General features: G+C 42.1%; 3 protein-coding genes across 4 annotated transcripts; 2 read left to right on the top strand and 1 right to left on the bottom strand.

The window, feature by feature from the left end:
* The first annotated feature begins 2,196 nt into the window (after nt 1-2,196).
* LOC127754987 (probable bifunctional methylthioribulose-1-phosphate dehydratase/enolase-phosphatase E1) lies at nt 2,197-9,423 on the top strand. The gene is made up of 12 exons (XM_052280606.1): nt 2,197-2,490; nt 4,232-4,368; nt 4,452-4,547; nt 5,598-5,717; nt 6,231-6,320; nt 7,156-7,317; nt 7,519-7,674; nt 8,016-8,165; nt 8,251-8,352; nt 8,583-8,692; nt 8,778-8,896; nt 9,097-9,423. The coding sequence occupies exons 1-12, from the start codon at nt 2,268-2,270 to the stop codon at nt 9,186-9,188; spliced, it is 1,557 nt and encodes a 518-aa protein (XP_052136566.1). The 5' UTR covers nt 2,197-2,267; the 3' UTR covers nt 9,189-9,423.
* Nucleotides 9,424-12,103: 2,680 nt separating this feature from the next.
* On the top strand, nt 12,104-13,740 carry LOC127755300 (pentatricopeptide repeat-containing protein At5g66520-like). The gene has a single exon (XM_052280952.1). It carries the CDS (start codon nt 12,164-12,166, stop codon nt 13,592-13,594), a length of 1,431 nt encoding a protein of 476 aa, XP_052136912.1. The 5' UTR covers nt 12,104-12,163; the 3' UTR covers nt 13,595-13,740.
* A 112-nt stretch (nt 13,741-13,852) lies between these two features.
* LOC127755301 (uncharacterized) lies at nt 13,853-18,136 on the bottom strand. 2 transcript variants are annotated; one of them, XM_052280954.1, is made up of 9 exons: nt 17,782-18,136; nt 15,817-15,926; nt 15,365-15,433; nt 14,924-15,039; nt 14,776-14,830; nt 14,553-14,673; nt 14,425-14,472; nt 14,243-14,337; nt 13,853-14,150 (listed from the first exon to the last, which is right to left on the bottom strand). In XM_052280954.1, the coding sequence occupies exons 1-9, from the start codon at nt 17,924-17,926 to the stop codon at nt 14,052-14,054; spliced, it is 858 nt and encodes a 285-aa protein (XP_052136914.1). In that variant the 5' UTR covers nt 17,927-18,136; the 3' UTR covers nt 13,853-14,051. The 2 variants fall into 2 exon arrangements, with proteins under 2 accessions (XP_052136914.1, XP_052136915.1); XM_052280955.1 differs by lacking the exon at nt 17,782-18,136 and adding an exon at nt 16,196-17,200.
* Nucleotides 18,137-22,902: the final 4,766 nt, after the last annotated feature.

Below are 22,902 nucleotides of genomic sequence, written 5' to 3'. Positions count from 1 at the left end.
GAAATACACTAATTCGTCCAAATTTTTCAAAAATTTTAAATTGTGAGTATATACCTAGTTATAAGTATTCGATTCATACCTATACCTAGCAACAAAACAACTCAAATTTAATTTTATTTCACAATCCATTATTACATACCTAACTAATTATATGTTTGGATGCTATATACCTAGAATCAAAATCTAACAAAAGCAAGTTTGAATTCAGTTCAAACTTGCTTTGAACTAGTTAGTAAAGTAGTTAACGTTAATACCTAAATATTTGAAAAAGTTTCATACTCATTTGAATTGGGTATATAGTAAATTTCAATCATGGTGCCCGGGCACCATGGAGCACCAAACAAATTTAATATATATATATATAAATATATATATATATGTATGTATGTATGTATGTATGTATGTATGTATGTATGTATGTATGTATGTATGCATGCTTGAAATTGTGAGGCAGCAGCCACGTTGGATTAGAACTCCGACGAGGAGCTCTCCGTCTCCGGAGGCGGCGGCTAGTGAAGCTTATCGAAATATTCTTCTCCGTCGCCGACTACCTCGTCGGCCGCTCGCCCACCACTTGCCGCTGCCGCACTGCTCCGGCCGCGCCCGGAGCCGGCGCTCGCCCACCGCCACAGCCGCGCTCGACCGTTGACACCGCCGCTCCGCCTGCTCCGGCCGCGCGCTGCCCGCGCCCGGAGCCGGTGCAGCTCCCGCCTTCGGATGGGGAGAGGCGACGCCGGCCGCCGCTCCCGCCGTTGCGGCCTCACGGGCGGTCGCGCCGGCCGCCTCTCTCCCCTTCTCTGGCGTCGGCCGCCTCCTCTCTCCCCTCTCCTGCTTCTTCCCAGCACGTCGCTGTCGGCCGCCATTTGCTCGCCTGCGCATGCGAACCAAGAAGTTGAGAAGAACAGAGAAAAAGAAAAGAAAAAAGAGATGTGGGGCCACATCATTTTCTCTCACTGACATATGGGCCCCCACATATTTATTTTATTATTTTTGCTGACTAGGATGCCACGTCATCAAAACTAGCCATCTATACTGCCTTAGGACCTAAATTAGACGGTTTTGTATAGTTTAGGGGTGAAGATTTCTGATTTTATGGTTAAAGGACCTTAAAAAATCTCGCTGTTAAATTGAGGGACCTCCGGTAAACTTATTCCGAGTGGTTTCGATTATGAGATCCAAAAGTTTATTTGAATTTATTGGAATTTTGTTTTGGGATTACTTTTGGCGGTTTTCTTTCCCGTCGTTTTTGTTATCTGGCTCCATTTTAAAGATCATTGAAAAGATAAATGAAATATCCACATAAAATTATTTTTGGAAACATATGAAAGTACTCCTTTTTTCAAAATATAAGTCGCTTTGATTTTTTTAAGTCAATTTTTTTAGAAAGTTTGACAAAATTTATCGAAAAATATAGCAACAACTGTAGCACCAAATTATTTTCATTATATATAACATTGAATATATTTTGATAATTTATTTGTTTTGTGTTGAAAATATTGTTATATTTTTCTACAAACTTAATCAAATCTAAAATAAGTTTGATTTATAAAAAAGTTAAAACGGGAAACATAGGTAGTTATCTTTTATTAACTATTCTAAAAATTCAGTAAATATTATTTCTAACTATATTTTAAAGCATTGTTGGTAAATCCCTTTCAAAAAAGAAGGGAATTTAAATAGAATTTATTCCACAGCTGCCAAATTCATCCTCTTCAGTACTCCCAATTTGAACATTTCTCATGGAGATAAACCCGAATAAATTCACTTGTGCACGACATCAAAACTTGTCTCTGAATACGACAAGAGAAAAATACAAAAAAAAAAAATCAGATGCTATGCCATCACGAAATATGCCGTTCACGACTCACCTGGCCGCCCCGTGACCCCGACCTCCTCTCACAGATACGCCATGAACGCCTTACCCGCATGAGATCCCCTCACTGACATGTGGGACCCACAACGATCACTGGCCCTACCTGCTGATACACGTGTTAGCGAGCTCGCTCACACACCAGTGAGAAAAAGTACTAGTACTAGTAACAATTATTCTCTGCTTTCCGCGATTCCCTCCAAACACGTCACTGACATGTCGGTCCCACATAAAAAAATAATTAGTTAATCAGAATCGCGCGATTAATTAGGAGGCACTAATCGAGCCGCCCTACTGCTACTCTCACTCTTCCTACTACAAAAAACCAAACCATCACCACAAAAAGCATCAAGGCGAGCTCGAATCCCGGCGGCGGCGGCGGCGGCGGAGGAGAGCCATGGCGTGCTGCGGCGGCGGAAGGGGGGAGGAGGCGGCGGCGACGGAGTCGGAGGCTTACCTGGAGGGAGAGGCGGTGAGGGAGGCGCGGGAGCTGGTGGCGGAGCTGTGCCGCCACTTCTACGGCCAAGGGTGGGTCACCGGAACGGGGGGCAGCATCACCGTCAAGGCCAACGACCCGGCGCTCCCCCTCGCCGATCAGCTCATCGTCATGTCCCCCTCCGGTATCCTCCTCCTCCTCCTCCGCCTTCCTCAGCCTCACACCCTCCCTCCACCTGTTCGATGAATTGCCACGGCGGCGGGGGATGTTATTCCGGGATCGACGAGGGTGGGTGGGTGGGTGGGTAGGAACGTAGTCTGCTGCGTGGAGTTCGGTTAAATTAACAATTTCGATGGCATTGACTTGCCTGTGTCTCATCACTCTTGTGCTGCTACTACGTATCTAGAGCAGTCGAGCTTTGTATTGTTTAATTTGGTTTACTCATGCGTTGTGTTGCTCTGTGGCAATACAAAGTGGAGTCAGGAACAGGAAGGACCACCTCTCTCCTGTACTATCTTAAACTGCTCTGCTCCTGCTGGACGAACTGACTGATGTGATTTTGCATATGGGGATTGCTCGTTGGCATGCACAGTTGAAGATTGTGCTCTGCTGCTCATGTTAGTTATTGTGATCTGTATTAACGTACAAGATTGTGGGGGTGTAAGGCCCTGTTTCTTTCAGTTTGGGATTATTATAATCCAGATTATTGGGAGTAAGCTGAAAGAAACAGACAATTTATTGAAGTAGCTTATTATAATCTGATAAGCTCATTTAGGTGAGCCTTTTCCAGATTATTGGGTGAAAAATTACCCACCATGCCACCCCACTCCCTCTTTAGACTTGCAAACCCAATAATCTAGGCTCTAATAATCTAGGAAAGAAACAACTAACCGCTTATTCTACTACAGATTATAACAATCTAGCTTATAGTAATCTAACTCAATAATCTAGATTATAATAATCTTAAGCTGAAAGAAATAGGGCCTAAGTATCAGATAAGCTTAGTTGGGTGTTGATTTGGGCTTGTTCTAAAAAAATTGGAACTACGGTTGCTTTATTATTCTTATGTAGGCTGCTTGTCCGGACAGTTGGAATAGACTTAAGCATTTAGGAGGCTAGGTGCTTATTTCATATTGATATGGCCCACCCCTCGTATGCTTGACTGATTGCAGTTTTTGTGAAATGGCTCAGCAAGCACTGCAGTAGCGGTTGAACGCTGTGGTCAACTTTATTTATCCGAGTGTGGTTAATAGTCTGGAACGTTCTCAGATATTTCACTGTTAAGTCAGAAACTGGCCAAGAAGAATTAACAGTTTGAATTATGGGAGCTGGAAAACCAAGTGATTTCTGTACAAAGTCAGACTAGAATGAAACATGCAATAATAATTGTACACTACTAAGGAAAAAAAATTCTTGTTATGTTAATAATTTCTATGACAAAGATAAGTTGCTAAGGAGCAAAGATCAATTTTATTTACAAACTAGTAACTTAAAATATTTCTAGCTTTCAAGTGTGAACTATTATGCTTATTAGCTTATGTCTCAATGCAGTTGAGCATCAGTGCATGATGCATGTGAAGTGTTACTATTACAGTTTTTACTTTAAAAATACTTGTGTAAACCTGTGCGTAGTTGTAATGTCCAGTATTGGACCACCTTGAGCATTTCATTATCTAGGCCTGCTATAAAGATACAATGTTATCCTCTTTTGATGAAAACATGATTTTGCAATTTTGGACATGCCTATTGATGTGGAAAGAGGTTTGTCTAGTGCCACAAATCAATCATGGGGATGAAACAAAGCTGAAAACCTGAATCACTAAACAGAATGTGATTTTCTACCAGTCGACCATAACTTCTGTGAGCACTAAGGTTGCGATTTGAACCAAAAGAAACGATATAAGAAATTTTAATCACATTCTCAGGTGTGCAGAAGGAGAGGATGGTGGCAGAGGACATGTATGTGCTGTCAGCAGATGGGAAGGTGCTCTCCTCACCTGTATCAAAGCCATGGCCAAACAAGCCTCCAAAATGTACTGACTGTGCTCCTCTGTTCATGAAGGTTATCAGTGCTATCCTTTGCTTAATTTGTCTGCTTCAACTTGTTTTAGTCTAAATTGTCTAATTTTCATTGGTATTTTGCAGGCTTATCTGATGAGAGGAGCTGGGGCTGTTATTCATAGCCATGGGATGGAAACTTGCATTGCAACCATGCTTGATCCTGGTGCAAAAGAGTTTAGGGTGAACCCACTTGTCTCTTTTCCCCATGAATCTTAGCTAATGTTCCAGTTCTGCTTTATTTTTCTCATGAAGTTAGCTGTGATGTTTACAAAAATGTGGTAGTACTAAGAAAATACACCATTTCTCATGTAGCGTACCACATTATGGACATTTTTCTGTCTGATCTAATGTGTCAAATTGAAAAATGGATAATTGTTCATATTTTTAGATTTCCGCTTACTTTTCCATTACAAGAACTTCCATGGTATTAACAATTAAGTGCTAACCTTCTAGATGATGCACTATTCAATAAATTGGAGATTATGTTTGCTCCATTTGTTTTTCATTTCATGGCAGACATTATTACATATGTACTAAAAAGAGTGGTGAACATTTTTTAAAAGATTTGATCGATTATTGATTTCACACAGACATGCATCAGCTATCAGGACCAGTTGGAATAATGTCATACATATTTTCTAAATTTGGTACACTGTTGATTCCAATATTTAGAGAAGTGCACTATGCATACATTGGTCGGGATGTCATGATACTAGAATGTACTCCCTCTGTCCCTAAATATAAGGGATTTTGGTTGGATGTGACACATTTTAGTACAACGAATCTGGACATAAAGCCTGTCCAGATTCGTTGTACTAGGATAAGTCACATCCAACCAAAATCCCTTATATTTAGGGACAGAGGGAGTATTAAAGTTAAACATGAAGTTTACCATCCCCACATATTGCTTAGCATATCCAAGACATCAGTGCTATTCCAACACTATTCTATTGGCTAATTAATTCGAAAGCAAACTCAGAAAAATCCAAAATATCATATGTATCCACTATTTCAATAAGGTTGGTAATTTGTTCATTATGTTTGTAGTAGGCAAAGCTAATAGCAGAAACTATTTGCTGTTTGCATATGGCCAGGGTTTTCAGTCAGTAGAACTTATGATAGTCATAGTATTATCTCATTTGATTGATTTTTTTTAGTCGTAGGTCCACCACTAAAGTGACTGTGATATGGAATCTTTATTTGACCATATACTGCTATTCTATCTTACAGATGACACATATGGAAATGATTAAAGGAATTAAAGGCCATGGTTACCGTGACGAATTGGTGGTTCCTATAATTGAGAACACTCCTTATGAGTATGAGCTCACTGACTCACTGGCTGAGGCGGTATGTTACTATTGTCCTTCTTTGGAGTTTCAGTTTCTCAATCTTCGCAAAAAAACAAATATTATATTTGTAGTCTGTTGTTCTCATAACTTCGTGTGGATAAAATAGATATTGTTCTAACAACGGGATTGGCCAACCTGTAGGCAATGAAGCAATCGTTACAACCATCTCGTTCATCTGTCATTTAGGATTTAACTTACAAAACTTATTAAATTGATGTTGATTATGAGGAGGTTATTCTCAATGTTACCTCCATTCTCAATATGTCATTTTGGATTATGTACATTACTGCAGTCAAACCTTTAAACTTAAGCTTATTACTATGCGCAAAACAATGTAAGCTCGTCACTCATAGAAATGATATTAACAGATATATAATTTTTATATACAATTGAAAAGTAGTGATCAAAACTGTGTATTGGAGACTATGTTAATGACCAAAACAACAAATAACAAAGAACAAATAGAATATTTTGGATGGATCTAGAGAACTGATGTGAAAATATATAACAGATTGCAGCATACCCTAAGGCAACTGCAGTCCTTGTACGGAACCATGGAATTTATGTATGGGGTGATTCCTGGATCAATGCCAAGACACAGGTATGTTTTTCTAACCTCTCATTTTTACTTTGTTTATTTCTTCATTTTAGATTGTCAGCTCTTTCAACAATCAAATAGTAATCTCCTTACACTATGCCCTTGTTCATCAATATCTTCAAGACTACCTAGGTCGTGGGTATACATTAATTATATGACTATCTGTTAGATGCACTTCAATAATATTTATATCAAGCCTGCTATTTGATAATAGTTTTGTGATAAATATAAGGGTATATTGTGTTGGCGCTTTGGCGGTATATAAACTTGTTAGGTGGGTGCAATTTAGTACACAAACTTGTAAAATACTCATTATGGTGCATGAACTTATCTAGAGCGTGCGTGCTAGTCCAAAACTTGTGACTATTCATGTTGAGTTCGTCTGATTATAGAATGTCAGGCGCACACGTGAGGGTATGAGATATGTCGTATGTGTAAATAATTTAACCTTGTTCTTCTATTATTTCGTATCCATTGCATACTCCCTTTATGTATAATTAACATGACTTATTGTATGTTTGATTGACTATATGCATATTTACGTAACATCATATTGACATGTGAGCCTACATAACATCCTAATCAGCGCTCAACTTAGTGAAATTAGTTACAACATATTGTTTTGGCTCTAGTTTGCACGTATTAGACAAGTTTATGCACTGAAATGAGCGATTTACATATGCATGTACTAAATCGCATCCACCTTGTAAGTTCATGTACCAACTGTGCAATTTACTCTAAATATAACTGTGGTCATGCACACATTGTGAGGGATAATGGTTCCTGGACTTTATGCCATGACATATATTTACTTAATTGTTATGCCTGTGCTTTTCAGGCTGAATGCTATCATTACCTTTTCGATGCTGCCATCAAACTCTATCAATTGGGTATTGATTGGACAACTCCTGAGCATGGTCCAATAAACAGTGCCAAAAGACCACACAGTGTTCTAAGCTCTAGTATTCCAAATGGATGCGCTGATTCCAAATCATCAAAGGTCTGTTCTTTGTTCTGAGTATTTGCAAAATCTACCTTCTAAATGATTTTTTTAGATCTTATAGCGTACCGTTTTGCAGCAGTGAGTACTAGGTGTTATTGTTTGTGTACTTTCTTAACTTTGTGGTTGCTACATCTGGTCAACTCATCCATATAATATGTTTCTGGAATACAAATAGCTAACCTTTGTGTTCTCTTGCAGCATTGTGTTGTTCTTGACATTGAGGGAACAACTACTCCAATATCATTTGTGACTGATGTGATGTTTCCCTATGCCCGTGATAATGTGCGAAAGCATCTGACTTCAACATATAGTTCTGATGAAACCAAAGAGGACATCAAACTATTGCGCATCCAAGTAAGTTATGATAAATCAATTTTGCACATCCCATGAAGCTGTTGATTCTGTAAGGCTGCAAGCTTGTACCATCTAAGTATTTGTTGATGGTATTTAAGTCATACTATTTGATTAGCCCTGTGAAAATTATTTTTGTTTTGAATTGTTAGATTTGATCTAAGTTACCATACCAATTTTGGTTCCTCAACTTCCTATTTGTGGACGTAGTTAACTGTTTTACCACCATGGTGGAAAGTGGCTGGAGTCCTCACCACCAGAACCATGAGTTTTACCACTAGGCCACGTGAATGTGCCCATCTCTGTTTTATGCAAGATATAACATATTAGCATTCATTATTCAGGTTGAAGAAGACCTGAAAAATGGAATTGTTGGGTCTGTTCCAATTCCACCTGACGATGCTGACAAAGAAGAGGTTATCAGTGCATTAGTTGCTAATGTTGAATCGATGATTAAAGCAGACAGGAAGATTACGTCGTTGAAACAACTCCAGGTAGCTTAGTCCACATTCTTTTTCGGTGCTGCAAGCATATTCCTGTTTCTTTGATGGATTTCAGCATTTTTAATGCAAATTCCAGGGCCACATATGGAGGACTGGTTTTGAAAGTAAAGAACTGCAAGGAGTTGTTTTCGATGATGTCCCCGAGGCGCTAAAGCACTGGCATGCTAGTGGCATGAAGGTATCTCTTTAGTCAAATTCGTGTGGAAGTGTGAACTTTAAACTTTTCATGGCTCCTAATATGTTTTCATGGTTTACTATAGTTATTACTAGCTGCCAACTTGGGTCAAGAACGTTGACCCTAGATAGTGCTAAACAATATCAATTTCAAATTTTTGAATCATCCATTGCAAAAAATACAAAAAAAGGTGTATTAGATGACATGATAACAAATAATATACCTGCAAATAGGTCTACATATACTCAAGTGGCAGCCGGGAGGCGCAAAGGCTATTATTTGGCAATACGGCCTATGGTGATCTGCGACAATACCTCTGTGGTTTCTTTGACACCACAACCGGGTACGATTTCTTGTTCCATTTCTATTTCTCTGCATATACTGAAAAATGGTAGTGAAATTATGATTCCATCTCGCATAAACCGCAGTAACAAAAGAGAAACAAGGAGCTACTTTGAGATTTCGCAATCACTTGGGGTGGACAGTCCTGCTCAGATCTTATTTATCACCGATGTCTTCCAAGAAGCTGTTGCTGCAAAAAGTGCAGGTAATGACTAGTTCTGGTCAAATATTCATGGGAATGTTCATGCTTTTATTTGGTGGATAAGATGCTTTAGCTTTAACCAGTCGACCTCTCTGGGTGCCATTCCTAATCATGTGATCATTTCAATCATTTCATGCTATCATTCGTTTCCTTGGGTCAAGATTTCATATTATATTTTTCTTTCCCGACATTTTCTTTTTCAGGTTTTGAGGTAATAATCTCCATTCGCCCGGGAAATGCACCGCTCCCTGAGAATCATGGTTTCCGGACTATCAAGTCGTTTAGTGAGATCTGAAGAAGGTACGCAAAGACAATGTCAGGAGTGCTTTGATGGCGAGCTACCTAGCATATGTAAGAACAATGCAAATAATAAATGGAAAATCCGGAATGGTGGCAAAATAAATAAATTTGTAAATGTGGGCATATTGTTGCATTATTGTGCCATCCGTCGACGGTTTTGTAGCTCTTTTTAGCAAAGAGGAATAATAAAATTGTTGTTGCGAAAGTTGTTACTTATTTTGTTTACTGTCTACTAACCCTACATTTCTGTTTGCAAACACCTGAAACCGACATCATGCATAGTACTGGAAAACAATTATTTCAGTAAATCCTGCTTCCAATGGTTGTAAAGGCGTTAAGGCGAGGTAAGATGACCCTACACGCCTTAGAGCATCTTCAACAGTCTCTTTAAATCGGACTCTCTAAATATCTATTTAGTTAACTCTCTATTTAATTTGGCTAGTCAATTCATCCTTAGAGCATTTCCAACAATCTCTCCATTTATCCTCTCTATTCAGAGTCTATGACAGCGGGACCTACGTGTCAGCCTCTATACCACTTCTTTCTTCCTCACCTTGCTCCCCCTATTCCCTAAGCCTGTTTTTGCTTGCGGCAGATGTAGTTTGTGTGCAGCGACGGGCGGCGGTTGGCGGTGGCCGTGCACGGCGACGACGGGGCGGCAGTGGCCCTTCTTGTTTGCGCCTCTCGTTTTCTCTTTCAAGCAACTTCTTGTTTCTTTCTCTCTTCTCTTTCGAGCAATTGGGGATCTTGGTTTTGGGGGATTTTCGATGGGTTGAAGCAGGTGATGAAAGCAAGACAGGGACATCAACACCCTCTCTATATTTCAGAGATGGGAATGATCGACTGAAGTCATGAGCGGCGACGGCGAGACATTCCCAAGCTCCTCCCCACCCCTCTCCCTCTGCTGCGGCGGCGACGTCCACGCAATGGCGGACGGCAAGGGCAGGCGACTGACCAACGGCGAGGGGAGGCGGTGACGTCCACGCGACGGTGGATGGTGAGGGTAGGTGGCTGACCGACGACGAGTGCAGGGAGCGTTGATTTTCTGCGAGATTGGGATGGAGCGGTGAAAAAGGGTGGGGCCCACCTTTGGCAAGCTGGGGTGGCTAGCTAGAGGGCTGGCCAGATTTGGCCAGGGAGAGGCGTATTTTGGCCAGTTGGATAACTTGGAGAGGCAGTTAGAGAGGTTGTTGGAGGGCATTTTTTTCTCACATTTGTTAAAATACAGCTTGGAGAGTGGTTTGGCAAGTCTATTGGAGATGCTCTTAGGAGGTAAGGCTCTGTTCGGAGGCACTTGCTCCTGCTACCGCAGCGACTGTGATAGTTCAAAACGGCTGTCAGCTACAGCCATTCACAACGGCTGTAGCCGCAGCCGCTATGGCAGCTAGCCCAGCCGAAAGCAGCCTATAATCGTAATAATATAATATGACAACAAAAATATAGTGTAATATAACTACATTTTAACAACACTTTATATACCTTTGCTGCAAATTGTTGAGCCCTGATAGTAGTACATACCCTCTCTGTTTCAAAATAAACTAATCTAGTATGGGATGTAACACATCCTAATACTATGAATTTGTCTTTGGAAAACCTCCTATCCAGATTCATAGCATTATAACATGTCACACCCATAGTACTATAATATGTCACATCCAGTACTAAATTTGTTTATTTTGGGACATAATGAGTATTTTAAGTGTTAGATGGGTATAATAATTTAGCATTTTAATAACCAATAACATCAACAGTATTCTATGTACTACATCAAATACACATGAAGCAAATAGTTAAGGAAGCGGGAGGAACTAGGAAGCCAAGAGTAGTTAGGGAGAGGGGGGAAGCCAAGAGCAGCGAGGGAGAGCACCAGAGCAACGGAGGGCCCAAGAAATGAGCATTGAGGGAGAGAAGAGCATAGAAATAAGAACAGAAAGGAGTAGCTCAGCAGATGATGAAGGGGGAGAGGAGATAGTACTCGTTAAGGGGAGAGTCTCCACCATTGAAAGAGATGGGTACGTCGTTGCCAGATGCAAAGAGCGCTACTATCATATGTGAAGGGGAGGGAGCAAAGTCACCAAATGTCATATTGCTTTGCTAGATGCCCCTCTCTATGTTTCCTATAGTGCATGGGCTCGTTTTCACTTAAACTTCTTTTCATGAAAGCTAATTTTTTCACTAGCGATATAGAGCGCGAGACTCCCAGGTGTCGCCTCAAGCCGTCTTACCTTGGTGCGATGCCTTAGAGCCTCAGAGATAACTTGGAGTATAACCTAAAGTGACACTTTACAGTCTCAGGGACATCAAGTCGACACCTTAGGAACGCCTTAACAATCATACTGCCTCCTACCCAACTAGATTTGCCGGCTTCCTCTAGGAGATGAATGATTTTATCAATTTGAACACAAATTAAATGGATTTATATGGACGTTTTACAAAATTACAGTAAAATCCATCAGTTATAAATGGATGCCTAATATTCATGATCTATCTAAATTCATAAAATCATATCACTTGTTTAAAATCCGATACTATGGTTGTGTTTAGTTCGTGTGCCAATTTTTTTTTAAGTATACGGTCAAATACTTGAAGTATTAAACGTAGACTAATAACAAAACAAATTACAGATTCTGCATGTAAACTCTGAGACAAATTTATTAAGCCTAATTAATCTGTCATTAGCAAATATTTATTGTAGCATCACATTGTCAAATCATAGTGTAATTAAGCTCAAAAGATTCGTCTCGTAATTTACATGTAAACTGTGCAATTGGTTTTTTTCATTCACATTTAATGCTCCATGTTTATATCCAAACATTTGATGTGACGGAGTCGGAAAAGTTGGAACTTTAACGAAAATTTTTTCAATCTAAACACGCCCTATATACGTATTTTTTTGGGAAGAGGGAGTATGCAGCAGGGCGACGCAGAGAGGAGGATTCCGTGTACAGTGTGGCGACGCACGCGACGCCAATGGCCGCCGCCGCCGCCGTGGGCGCCCGCGGCGGCATCCGGCGCCGGCCGAACCTGTCCCTCCTGGCCGACCGCTGCGCGACCCCGCGCGCGCTCGCCGCCGTCCACGCGGCCATGCTCGTCTCCGGCCGCCTCGCCGACGACGCCTTCGCGGCGTCCCGCCTCCTCGCCGCCCACGCCGCGCTCTCCCCTCCGGGCGCCGTGCTCCGCCTCCTCGCCTCCCTCCCCTGCGCCCCAAACTCCTTCATGCTCAACACCACGCTCCGCGCCCTCGCCTCCTCCCCCGACCCGGCCTCCGCCCTCCGCTTCTTCTCCCTCCTCCGCCGCGGCAGCGGCGGCGGTGGCGGCTCGTACTCTCCCGGCAGGCACACCTTAACTTTCCTCCTCAAGGCATCCGCCCGCCTCCCCCTCCGCGCCTCCGAGCAGCTCCACGCGCTCGCCTTGACGCACGGGCTGGAGCGCGACGCCTACGTCGCCAACGGCCTCGTCCGGGCGTACTCGCTCGCGGGCCTCGTGCCCCACGCGCGCAGGGTGTTCGACGGATTGCCCGAGCGGAGCGCGGTGGTGTGCACCACCATGGTGTCCGGGTACGCGCAGAACGGGATGCACGAGGACGCCATGCGGGCGTTCGAGGAGATGCTCGTCGACGGGATCGAGCCCCGCGGCGCGGCGCTGGCGTCCGTGCTGTCGTCGTGCGCGCGGTCGGGGTCGCGCGGGCTCGAGATGGGGCGGCGCGTGCACGAGCTCATGGAGTCGAGGCGGTTGACGGCGCCCGTGGCGGGGGCCATCCTCGGGACGGCGCTGGTGGACATGTACGCCAAGACCGGCGCCATGGAGGAGGCGACGGCGGTGTTCGACCGGATGCCCGAGCGGCAGACGGCGACGTGGAACGCCCTGATCACCGGGCTGGCGCACCACGGCCACGGCGAGGTCGCCCTTGGTACGTTCCACCGGATGAGGCGGGACGGCGTGCCGCCGAACGGTGCCACGCTCGTCGGCGTCCTGTCGGCCTACGGCTGCACGGGGCGTCTCGACGAGGCCCGCCGCGTGTTCGCGTCCATGGAGAGGGACTTCGCGGTGGCGCCGACCATCCAGCACTACGGCTGCATGGTCGACCTCCTCGGCCGGAGCGGCCTCCTCACGGAAGCCGAGGAGATGATCCGTGGCATGACGACCTGCGACGCCGACACGGTGATCTGGGGAGCTCTGCTGAACGCCTGCAAGAACCACGGTGACATCGACGTCGCCGAGAGGGCGGTGCAGGAGATACTGAAGCTGAATCCCGGCAACCATGGCGTCTACGTGGTGCTCTCCAACATGTACGCCGAGGCCGGGAGGTGGCAGGACGTGGACAGGCTGAGGAAGGTGATGAAGCGGGCGCGGCTTTCCAAGATCCCCGGCTCCAGCGCGGTGGCCGGCGACGACAGCTGACGGCGGCATTGGAAGAATAAACGACAATTTCATAGCATGTCAGAACTGATCAGCATTTGGTAGCTGATTTTCTGTTCATGAACAGAGGATTGTTGACAATGCTGACATCAAATTGGAAAAGCTTGACAAGTTAAGGAAATGAGGATTCATTGAACACCATTCACCAGAGGTTGCAAGTTGATTTTACCCACTCGTTGATTCTGTTGTTTCATCCATGGGGGTAAAATATGACAGATTAACACCAGCTTTGACATTGGATGCTAGTAATGCTAATTCATTGTGGTGATGCCCAGATGAGTTGTTTACAGTGGGACAAGTTCAGCATGACAATCGGAGGCCATTGCCCTACATGCCATCAAAAATTCCCTTCCCTGGAATCAACAAAAGGGAGGGGGCTATACACTCAGAGGTCAGAACCATTGACTCAATCATGATTGTTCAACCAGTATGGCCACTACTAGCAGAGCAGGCTGTATGACGGCATGTCTTCAATCCGCATCACATCGTCCAGCAGAAGCTCCCTCTCCAGCTGTGTCCGTGTCGACTTCAGTATCTCCTGAATCACAGCAGAATCGCAAGATCGGTCAAAACAATGCAATCTGATGAGTTACGGAGAAAAGATGGCATGTACATTGACAGGAAAATTACATTGAAGTCCATGTAGGAGGCATTCTTGTCGAGCCACTGCTTGTCCATAACAACGAACGCGACGCAGTAGAGGAGATCAAATGCCCACTCATCCTCTGGGGGAACAAAACAAGGACAAATTCGTTTCAAAATGTTGGTACATTGGTATGATGCAGGAAAGGTATTTTCTTCACTGGCCCTACCTGAGAGCATTTGGATAAAAACAGCTCGAACAAACGTTCTTGGCTTAGCTGCATACAAAATTACTGTCTAATTAGTACAATTGCAGTGCACAGACTGGATTTACTGGCGGAATTGTGTCAGTGCTTACTAGATTGGAGATCCAGCATCTGCATGATCATGAATGTGATATTTACACCAGCAACTGCAAATGGGTACTCCCAAGTAGCTCGATTGCCACATTGTTTCTTTAGCAGCCTCTGAAATGAGGCCTACAGGGATTAACCAACCAAAGAAGATCAGTATTAAACAAGAGGTCGATTTTTAGTCTACAGTGTTTCAGATAATGAAAGCAATGATGAAGAATTGCTTACAGAGAATGTCTTCGCGAAGAATAGAAGATTCTCCAGAGATATGAATCCTGCGCCTCTGCACCATGTAGTGCATTTTCACTTAACTTCACACCAGCTGAACATATTTTTGGAGCTAATCTGTCAGGTCACAAGTTTCAGTTTGGAGTACCTGAAGTCAGTTGATGGGTCTCTTCCTTGCCATCCCATGTCCTTCCACTGTTCAGAAATCAAACCTTGTAGTTCTTGGTCAGGATATGTTGCATGCCAAAGAGCTTTCAATGCTTCCTATCATCATAATTTGCTATTTATCAGGATTCAGGTGATATCAATACAAAGAAACTTACATCAAAGTATACGAGTACATGTTACTACCATGTAACTCTGTGGTACTCTAGTCAAATCAGTGTCATCAATACCAAAACTGAGGAGTTCATTGATTGTTATGCATGATTTTATCTGCTGATCATGTTCAGTGCCAAAATAATTATCTACAGCTACAGCATTGGATAGTGTGTGATAGCAAGTCTACATCTACACTGCAGTTAGACAGAGGGAAATGTAACATATTGTATGAATTCATTTATTGGCTTATTGCTAGTACAAGATTTACCTGATGATCTCGTCTAGAAGGATCAAAATAAACCTTCATACGGTGCCTCAGCCTCTGAAGCCTCTCTTCCTGTAAATTGGAAGAGATGATTGTTTTACCTATCTGTATTAGTGATATATATGAAGAGATAAAATTTCAAAGGAAGTTCTGAAATGTAAATTTTCTGATGTTAGTGGTCAGACCACATACTGAAATTGAAAAAAGAACTAATATCCATGAATAAAGAAAAACAATAACTTAAAGCCAAAGCTTAAATAATCCCTTTTGAGTGGTCACTGCGAGTCTGCGATTAAGCGATGTGATCTTTACTCAAAAGCAGGCCCGCTTATCTATTGATTGATTTGATCTGCAGATAAATCCTTTTCTGACAGCAGAAAAAGGCCCTGTCTGTGCACATTGACATAAAAGCATTGCAAATCTTTGCACAGTAAAGATATCTCGCAAGCCCATACCTGCACTGGTGTAAGGTTCATGCATATTCTCTCATAGGCTCCTTTTCTCTTGATGCATACGCAAGAGAGGCTCTTCCCTATCCATCTTGGTGACCCACAGGATGCTTCATCTGCACAAGAACAGGTACATTCCCTCATAAGATTCACCAAAAAAAATCCCTTTTATGTATCAGATTACACCACACATATTCACCAAAGAAGAGAATGGCACACTTTTCAAAACTATCAAGGCAAAAATCACCAATATAATATATTAATATACACTACCAAACCATAATTAACATCTGCATTCCGAATGCAAAAAAAAAAAAGAAAAAAAGAAAAAAGAAAAAAAAGAGAGGCAAGATTAGCTCATTGAAAAAACAAAGGATTACTGAACTGGCAATCTTGGACCACAGTGCAAGCTGCCCCAGCACCATCCCAGAGCCAAAACTGATGGAGCTAGCTAGGCCTAGTGACTCTGACACACACAAACCTTTGCTTATGCCATCTTAAACAAGCTTACAAATGCCTTATTTATATTTATAAGCCAGTGGATCTATCACCAGAGGATAAGACAGACATGGCAAAAGCATTTTTGCAGCCGACCAAACTGATACCTCCCACATGGTGTTAGGCGACAACGTTCTTAACCCAGAGATATATCATTATCATATATGCCCCTCTCTCTGCAGCTTTCTCATCGGTCACTACTCAAGTTGCCCAACAAATCTGTCATCACAGCCAAGATTTCTCACCAAATTAGAGCAGCTAAGCTGCCTCCAACCGATAAGATTAGGCGCATATGAACCCAACCAAAACTCAGCTTAAAAGCAAAAGCAACAGTTGGGTTGCCACCATCATCAATGAGCTAATGGTCCAGCATTTTTTTTGATGTTGCAACTGTACAGTCAACATCGGTTGATGATGTGGTTTAGTCATATCATATCAATATATATCAATCTTTTGGAGCCAAGATAAGAACACAGAGGAAAGGTGCCATCATTTAGTACCGAAATTAGCACAAAAAAGGAGGTGAAGGACAGCAAGTGAATCTACTAACCAACTACTTAAGTACTGATAATTATTGAAGCAGATAATTAGTCCCTATTATCAATGAACGCGCGACATTATTAGATACTACATTATCGAAACATTTTCGGGCGCCTGAAATCTAGCGAATACCGAAAAGAAGAGTAATTGCACAGAAGTTAGCAATGTGGCACCCAAAAGGATAAAAGGACAAGATCAATGATTAGCTTCCTTGTGTGATTATGCCACAACTTTCTCTCTGAGCCACCACAAACAAGTATGTGGCCAAAAGCGGTAGCAAGTACAGAAATTGACAATACCAAGAGCTATTTTTTTTTATATAAGATTCCTCTTGGGTCTCCAGTGCTGACTTCTTGTCAATGAAAAAAAAACAAAATAAAAATTTGAGATATTCATGTAATATCACAAAATTCATCAGAACACACCAATGGCCAAAGATACTGGAACTGTTCTAAGAAAGGTGAAAAAGGGAAAGGAAAATGTATAGTATAAAATACAAGAATGCTGGATTAGAACGGCAGGAGCAGAGGAAAGCAGCATCAATGGAAAGAAAATGTTCAAGAGCACAGTAGATTAAGAACAGCACCAATGGAAGGTAAAACCCAAAAAAGAAAAAAAACTCCAGCAAGAACAGCACAACATTTGGAACAGTGCAAAAATCTCCCCATAATTCTGACGCACAAATAAACCCCCCAAAAAAGAAATCCTAGAATGCATCAAACTTCCCTTTTCTGAGTAAAAAAAAACAAAAATTCGGAGAGAGAGAGAAAAAAAAAAACTAAGAAACTTCAACCGCCAGCCACACGAGCAATAACACAAGCAGGTGGGAGGCGACCAAAACCGTCGTACTACTACATCGCAACCAAAATAACCAGAGAAGCCAATGGAAGCACAAGCGAGCGCAGCAGGAGAGAGACAGAAAGACAGCCTCACCAGAAGATCCACCCATCGCCGCCGCGCCGCCCCCGCCGGCGCCGCCGAGCGAGCACCTCGGCACCGGCGCCCTGACGGCCAGGCACCCGTGTAGATTGTGGTGGTGGTGGTGCGCCTCCGCCGCCGCCGCAGCAGCCGCCTCCATCCGGCCGCTCCCCAACACCAGCGAGTACTACGGCGGCGGTAGTACCGTAGTAGTACACTGCGTACAGAGGAGGGAGGGAGGAGAGGCGAGAGATCGCGGCGGAGGCGGAGGCGGCGGTCGTCGGCGGCGGCGGCGGCGGAGGAGCACGTCGGGGGTGGGGTTGCGGCTTTGGCTTGTCGCCAACTAATAAAACCGTAGTGCGGGGGGCTGGACCCTTTTTCCGGATTTAAATACCAATCACGACACAACACAAACACAGCTCTTGTCTCTCTCTATTTTTTTTTCCATACCTTTTTATAAATGTTTGTAAGGAGTATAGGAGTATTTATTTATTTATTTATTTTTGGTAGGGATCTAGCGTAAGCTATGGCTTATATTTGGCAGCTTTATATTTGTCATGACTAGTTTTATTTATTTATTTCGTGTTTGAATGCTGAGAGCTGGGCACATTAGGATGTACTCCTTCCTTATATAATAGATTAAGTGATAATTTAGTGTATGATTAATTAAGTATTAGCTAATATATATATATATATATATATATATATATATATATATATATATATATATATATATATATATATATATATATATATATATATATATTATATGACGCCGTTGACTTTTTGTCCAACGTTTGACCATTCGTCTTATTAAAAAAATTATGTAATTATCATTTATTTTATTATGACTTGATTCGTCATCAAATGTTTTTTAAACATGACATAAATATTTTTATATTTGCAAAAAATTTTTTGAACAAAACGAATGGTTAAATATTGGTCGAAAAATCAACGGTGTCATACATTAAAATACGGAGGGAGCATCTCTTTTCTTTTTCTCCTGGGAATGAATTAATGTACATGGAGCAGTTCTAATGTGTCAACCTTTGCTCGGACGACAGACGTGGCGCGTGAGGACGTGTTTTTTTTTTGCGGTTTTTTTTTTTTTTTTTTTTTTTTTTTTTTTTTTTTTTTTGCTTGAGGACGTGTTTAGCGTGGTTTGTGTGTATGCGCAATCTATGTTTCTATATATATGCAAACTTTCTGCAAAGGTTTTATATACAATTTTTTGACACCGAAAGTTTGAAGCTGAATCGGAATCACACACGTCGATGCTCGCGTGGCCTGAAATCTTATTTCGAAAAAGTTCACGTGTATAAATTAAGCTTTTGTATGGGAAAGGCTCAATTTACAAAGTTTCTATAATAAAAACTGGAGCCAACATATTTGCTCCGATAAAGAACTAGAATTATTATGTAAATACAAAACGCATCGCTACCATATAAAATACGTATGTAGGTTTCGGAATATAATGATTACTATAAATATAAATAAAAGACAATGCTAGTATACAGTAAAAGAATCAGACTCAGAGAGTAGATTGACCTTCACGCATACTTCCTCCGTTTCTAAATGTTTGACATCGTTGACTTTTTAGCATATGTTTGACCGTTCGTATTATTCAAAAAATTTTGTGAAATAAGTAAAACTATATATATATATACATGAAAGTATATTTAACAATGAATCAAATGATATGAAAATAATTAATATTACTTAATTTTTTTAATAAAACGAATGGTTAAACATGTTTAAAAAAGTGGCATCAAATATTTAGAAACGGAGGGAGTATTATGCACGATCAAATTGAAATAAACTAGGCGTCCATGTCATTGGACACGTAGGCGAAATGTTTGGCACTCTCCTTTATCAATATCTACTTTCTCCTTTTTTTTATACACATGCTTCGCGAACTACTAAGCGTGTTCAAGAATTTTCTATAGAGAAATTATTTATATATTATATTAATATTTTTTAATATTTTAGGCTAATATTAATTAATTATACACTAACAATAGTAAGTTATTTTATGTGCCTCAAGTAGTTACCAAACCGAAATACCAAACACACAGCCTTAATTATGCATGTATAGCGTTTCTATACAAGTGGACACAAATGTCAACTTGCTAAGTCATCAACATATATAAAATACATATATGCACACTAGATAAATAATATCTGTCTCAAAATATTTACTTTGATCGGATATGACATGTCTATGTTTTAATATGTTTAGAGTCTGTTCAGACTTGTAGTACTAAAATGTGTCACATCCGATACTCCATATAATTATTTAAGTATTAGCTAAAAACATAAAAAAAGATTAATAAGATATTTTAATAACTTTTTATAGAAAGTTTTACACACCATTTAGTAGTTCGCAAAGCGTGCATGTGAAAAACAAGAGAATAGAGGTTGTGAAAGGAGAGTGCTGAACATACACTACTATAGGAATCAAATTTTTAATACGGTCAAAACCAATTTTCGCAGGCGGCTGGGTGACCCGCGTACACCCAGATGTCTACGAAAATCAATATTTTTGCATGCGGTTGGCGCAACTGCTTGCGAAAAAAATACAATTTTCGTAGGCAGGTGCTTAAGCCATCCATCTACAAAAATAATTTTGACAAAAAAATAAAAATTGCAAAACCCAAAAATACAAAAACCATAGATCCAAAACCCAAAACCCTAATCTGTCGCCACCATCACACCGGATCCCCTGCATCGTCATCGTGTTGAAGCCGCCACCGCCATCACGTCAGGATCCACCACCATCACACTTGAGGCTACTGTTGTTGTCGTCATGGTCGCTCGAAGTCATCGGATCCATGCAGGAGGAGTAGGGGCCGCCGGATCCGCCCATCCATCGCTGCTGCTGTGGATCTGTGCCGTAGGGGGAGGGGGTGAGGGAGGGTGAGACCTGCCACAACGAGGAGGTTGAGCTTCTCGAGGCCCACTAGCAGAGGTCCCATGCGCCAGAGGCCATGCATATGCTCGGTTGGCAAGGACAGTACATAGATGAGCCGTATGTGGGTTAGGAATGGCAATGGGGTCGGTCGGGGCTGGGTTGGGCAAGAACGACCCTGCCCTGACCCTTGACTTCATCCCCCGGCCTCAGCCCCGAAGAGGAACTTGGGTACAAAATGCTACCCGACCGGGGCCCCGCTGGAGGTCACTCACTCTGCCATTGGAAGAAGAAGACTTAGTTGGGAGAGGAACAAGAGGAGCGAGGAGGTATGTGGCACAAAGAGGAAAAGGTGGCCGGCGTCATGAGGAGGAGAGAGAGGCCGGCGATGCGAGGAGAAGGGAGAGGCCGGTGATGCGAAGAGGAGCGGGATGTCGGTGATGCGAGGAGTAGTGAGATATCAGCAGCGCGAGGAGGAGCAAGATGCCGGCGATGCGAGGAGGTGCAGGCATCTGGCGCTGCGCCGCAATCTCGAGAAGAGGACCTCCGTGAGTCAACACCACAACCTTCATGCGTTTAGAAGTCCGAACGAGTGCTCGCGTTTGCATGTGTGGGGGCTGGATGGGATTGGGAATTCGCGTTTATCAACCCCTACATGGACTAGATGGGCTTTTCTGGTTGGCCTTATCTTAATTTCGGGCCCCACAGGGACCAGCGGGGTGGGTGGAACCCTTTATCCGGCCCCGCCCCCGCAAATGTGGTGGGTCCTGTCCCCGGCCAACCCGCGGGTGGAAAACCAGCCCCGTCCCGTCCCCGTAGGGGCGGGTACCTGCCTCCAATAGGGAAATTGCCATCCTAGCATGGGCACGACCTCCTGAGATGGACACATATTCTTCTCCTGAAAGTGTTAAACCAGAGTGATCCGTGTATTAATTCAAGAACATCAATTGAAAGACCGGCAAAAGTTACTATCTGCAAGTAGTATATAAGCAATACGAGTATAAAATGTGGAGAGACGAAATGGTATGTTCTACTCCCTCCGTCCCAGAATATAAAAAGTTTTAGAGTTGGACATGATTATTAAGAAAGTAGGTAGAAGTGAATGGTAGAGGGTTGTGATTGGATGGGGAGTGTGGAGGTAGGTAGAAAAAGTGAATGGTGGAGGGTTGTGATTGGTTGGGAAGAGAATGTTGGTGGGAAAGTTGTTAATATTTTGAGATAAATTCTGAGGGCTAAAAATTGTTATATTTTGGGACGGATAGTGTATTTGCAGAAAAAGACTAGAACACCCCTATTTTAATCAAATCCTAATACAACTATTGATCACTTTATCTACTCCAAATATAATTATTCTGTAATCTTAAAAGTTCTTCAATAATTAAAAAAAATAAATTTATTTTAAGATAAATGAAAGAAGCTAAAAATAAATTTAATATAAAATAAAGAAAATAATACTTAATTAATAATATGATAACGAGTTTCTTTTGTTTGGAGTGCGAGAAAATTTCCCTCAAGTTCAAGGCAACGAACGCAGCCACTCCTATCCGAGACATGCCTTGCCTGCATGTGACCTTGTGTCTGTCCAGGGAACACGCGTAGGATACACAGTAGTAGCTGTAGCTAGTTGTGGTGATGGAAGCGAATACCGTACACGTATCCGTCAGTCCTAAAAGAAAAGCACGCATGACACAGATGCCGTGTCAAATCAAAGCCATGATTGTTACTCTGCAAACCTGAATGCCTAGCTAATTGCTAGCTGCACAATGGCTGCAATGCTCAAGTGAGACAAGATATAATGGTCCGTGTCTTCATGTCCTCCTTTTCCAATTCACCTTCATTGTTTTTCTTTTAAAATTATTAAATAATGCTTTTTTTACAAAATTTTTTATATGAGAATTGCTTTAAAAAATTATATCAATCCATTTACTCCAAAATGCAATGGCCAGTTACTCTACTACGCAATGAGCACGGCAGCTAGCTGTGTTTCTCTTCGCTTGCATTGATGTCCTAAGTAATGCCCAGTTGCATATTGATGACCAAAATGCAATAGCTGTTTTGATAGATGATACTGTTGATTTCTTTACATAAGTTGGTCATTTTGTTTTATTTAATTTTTTTTATTGAAAATGTAAGTCATATTTTCTTTAATGATAAATCAAATCACAACAAAATAAATACTAATAGTTATGTAATTTTTAATAAGATGAGATCAAATGTGTATCAAGAAG

Source organism: Oryza glaberrima, chromosome 11 (genome assembly GCF_000147395.1).
Source record: "Oryza glaberrima chromosome 11, OglaRS2, whole genome shotgun sequence".
Lineage (NCBI taxonomy): Eukaryota > Viridiplantae > Streptophyta > Magnoliopsida > Poales > Poaceae > Oryza > Oryza glaberrima.
This window is presented reverse-complemented; position numbering and strand designations above follow the sequence as displayed.